The sequence below is a fragment of the Limulus polyphemus genome, unplaced genomic scaffold, assembly GCF_000517525.1.
Source record: "Limulus polyphemus unplaced genomic scaffold, Limulus_polyphemus-2.1.2 Scaffold599, whole genome shotgun sequence".
In the NCBI taxonomy this organism is placed as follows: Eukaryota; Metazoa; Arthropoda; class Merostomata; order Xiphosura; family Limulidae; genus Limulus; species Limulus polyphemus.
This window is the reverse complement of record NW_013666209.1, coordinates 467228-469708: the sequence shown is the minus strand read 5'-3', so window position 1 is coordinate 469708 and position 2481 is coordinate 467228. Positions and strand designations below refer to the sequence as shown.

General features: G+C 29.5%; 1 protein-coding gene across 3 annotated transcripts in view; it reads right to left on the bottom strand.

Annotated features, from left to right (window-relative positions):
- The window catches only part of LOC106459384, a 49715-nt gene that overhangs the window by 36435 nt on the left and 10799 nt on the right, over nt 1–2481 (bottom strand). For all 3 annotated transcript variants that reach the window (XR_002610565.1, XM_013919000.2, XM_022385853.1), the window contains exon 4: nt 1998–2050. Coding sequence is in view for 2 of the 3 variants with exons in the window: in XM_013919000.2 (XP_013774454.1) it covers nt 1998–2050 (53 nt within the window). In the remaining variant the exon portion in view is untranslated. The remainder of the gene's footprint in view (nt 1–1997; nt 2051–2481) is intronic.

Here is a 2481-nt window from a genome sequence, read left to right as displayed (position 1 = left end):
CAAAAAATTTGTATCATCCATAAAATACAGATTTTATCTATTTTTAATTTTTTAATACCCACGTACTCTCCGAATGGTTTCATGTAATATACAAGACCTGAAAATAATATTTGTAAATACACCTAAACAATAAATTAGTATTTTTATTTTTAACTAGGATTTCCTGTTTATATATGTACATAAAAAAATTTTAATTTTGTTTCCTAAATGTATTTTTATTTCAAGTTTATATTTATGTTTCATTGCAGCCATACTTTTGTTTATTGTGCCGAATAAATCGCGATGTTAGCAGCGTGAACATTGTACATTTGCCGTAAACTATCATGCCTGTTGGTGGTCACTCTCATTCAGTCCAGTGCAGCCGCATTTCAACATTACTGTAGATATGACAATAAGAAATATTTTCGGTACTTGAATATAATTTCTTTGAACCTTCAAACAAGTTTATTTCAACATATGTCCGTGTATGTTGTTTTACTATACAGACAAAACTAATTGCCACTACTAGAGAATGTATGTAACAGTTTACAGTACAGGTGGTTAGAACACAGCCTGACCCTAGTTACTTGATACATCCTGTTAGAAGAGATTACCAAACAAGACAGACACCATAAATTACAAAGAAAATTACTTTACAGCATTTAAAAGCTTAGTCCTGGTCACATTCCTCTTATTCTAGGCAAGATTTATGTTGGAATTCGAAACTTAAGCTCTTTAGTGTATTGAGACCCCAACTGTGAGAATATCATAGCTTCCCTGTATTATTGAGACAAATGCATTTAGTCTGTTTCACAACCAACATATGGGTTTTATTTTTGTCACTTGTACACTGAGTTTAAAACCATTTGCAAAATATCAGAATAAACTGTATATATATATATATATCATTTAGACTGTTTTAATTCTAAAGCAATAACAAAAGAAGTGTGGGTCTTCCTACAAAGTAAAAGATTGTGGTACTAGTAGTATTACGTACAAATCACGTAAGTTTATCATTCTAAATACTGAATCATATTATTATTATTATGAATTAAAAATAAAATTACACTAAATTATTGAATTTAAAACTACAAATTTAAATGCAAAAAAAATATAAAAAATCACAATCTCTTTCAGTTCAAAGTGCTAAGCCTAATTCATGTTGAGACCTTGCACTCAACACTCGATAGTGCTTAACCCTAACAATTGTGGATCAACTTCTTTCCTATAAAATATATCTACTTTTAGTTAATTTTTCAATATAATGATTAATATAAATAGATATAAGATGCAGCATGACTTAAGCTACTATAGAAAAATAATAAAAGTCATGTACATCCCATGCAGTTTTTTCCAGAATCAAGTTTTCTAACACTTATAGAAAAGTATCTTTGGCCAATACTAAATACAACCTCTACATATAATAAGTACCACCCACATTCATATTATAAAATCCAGAGAACAACGTTTCGTCACATGCTTTGCTCGTCATCCTATGATTTGTCAAATGTGAAATGCAGCGATTGGAATAATATGGTACTGAAATTAACACCTTCGACTAGGTATGGCCAAAAGTTTTACAACTGAAGTTTAACACACCCAGATGCTGTTTTATAAAGAAAACAGACTAGAAAAAGGTTTAGATACCAATCATAGATGGCAGGACCAGTGCTGAAGTGGAAGGAAACATTTTTTTTCAATTTCAAAAAAAAAAAATTCTTCTTAGAGGGCACTTATTCACGGTCTCAAACATATTTTAGGATTTTTTTCATTAAATTCCTCTTTAAACTTCATTAAATAATACAATTTTGTACAAATAATTAAATGTTATGCCACTATTTACAAAAATAAAATCTGAAATCCAATAAAAGATAAATTCTCTATAATTTTTTCAATTCACAAATGTGATTTTGCCCTCCCCATAAGACAAAATGGCCATGGCAGGTAATGGGTTAATATATATAAATCCATGTTTTTATGGATATAAACTGATTACAACAGTTTCATCAATATCTTACCAATAATTCTCGTTTCTGGTCTACTGTCATTCCTTCTTCATACAGCCCAAGAGCTTGAAAAGAGAAGAAAAATTCATAGGGTCATGAAACTGAATACTAATTACACTATAATTTTTTCTAAATTTTGAAATACACAGTTGAAAAAAAAGTTTAAAACAGAGACAGGATCTTCATTCACTATATACTTTGAAAATGACAAGATAAAACACAAGTTTTGTTTTTAAATTTTTATGTTACAACATAAAGTTGATTTACTCTTTTCTGTTCATAAACAAATCCAACTATGGTTTGAAATAACTAAAGCATACTACAAACATTACATTTTTAACAAATCATCCTATAAACTGATCTTTCACACAGTGAAGTGACTATCTCAAAACATACCTGCACCTAGGATTTCAAAATGTGTGACAAAGGATTTTAACATTCAAGTCACCATTTCTAGCACTATCCTTTCACAAGCCAAACAGAGACTACCCATTAG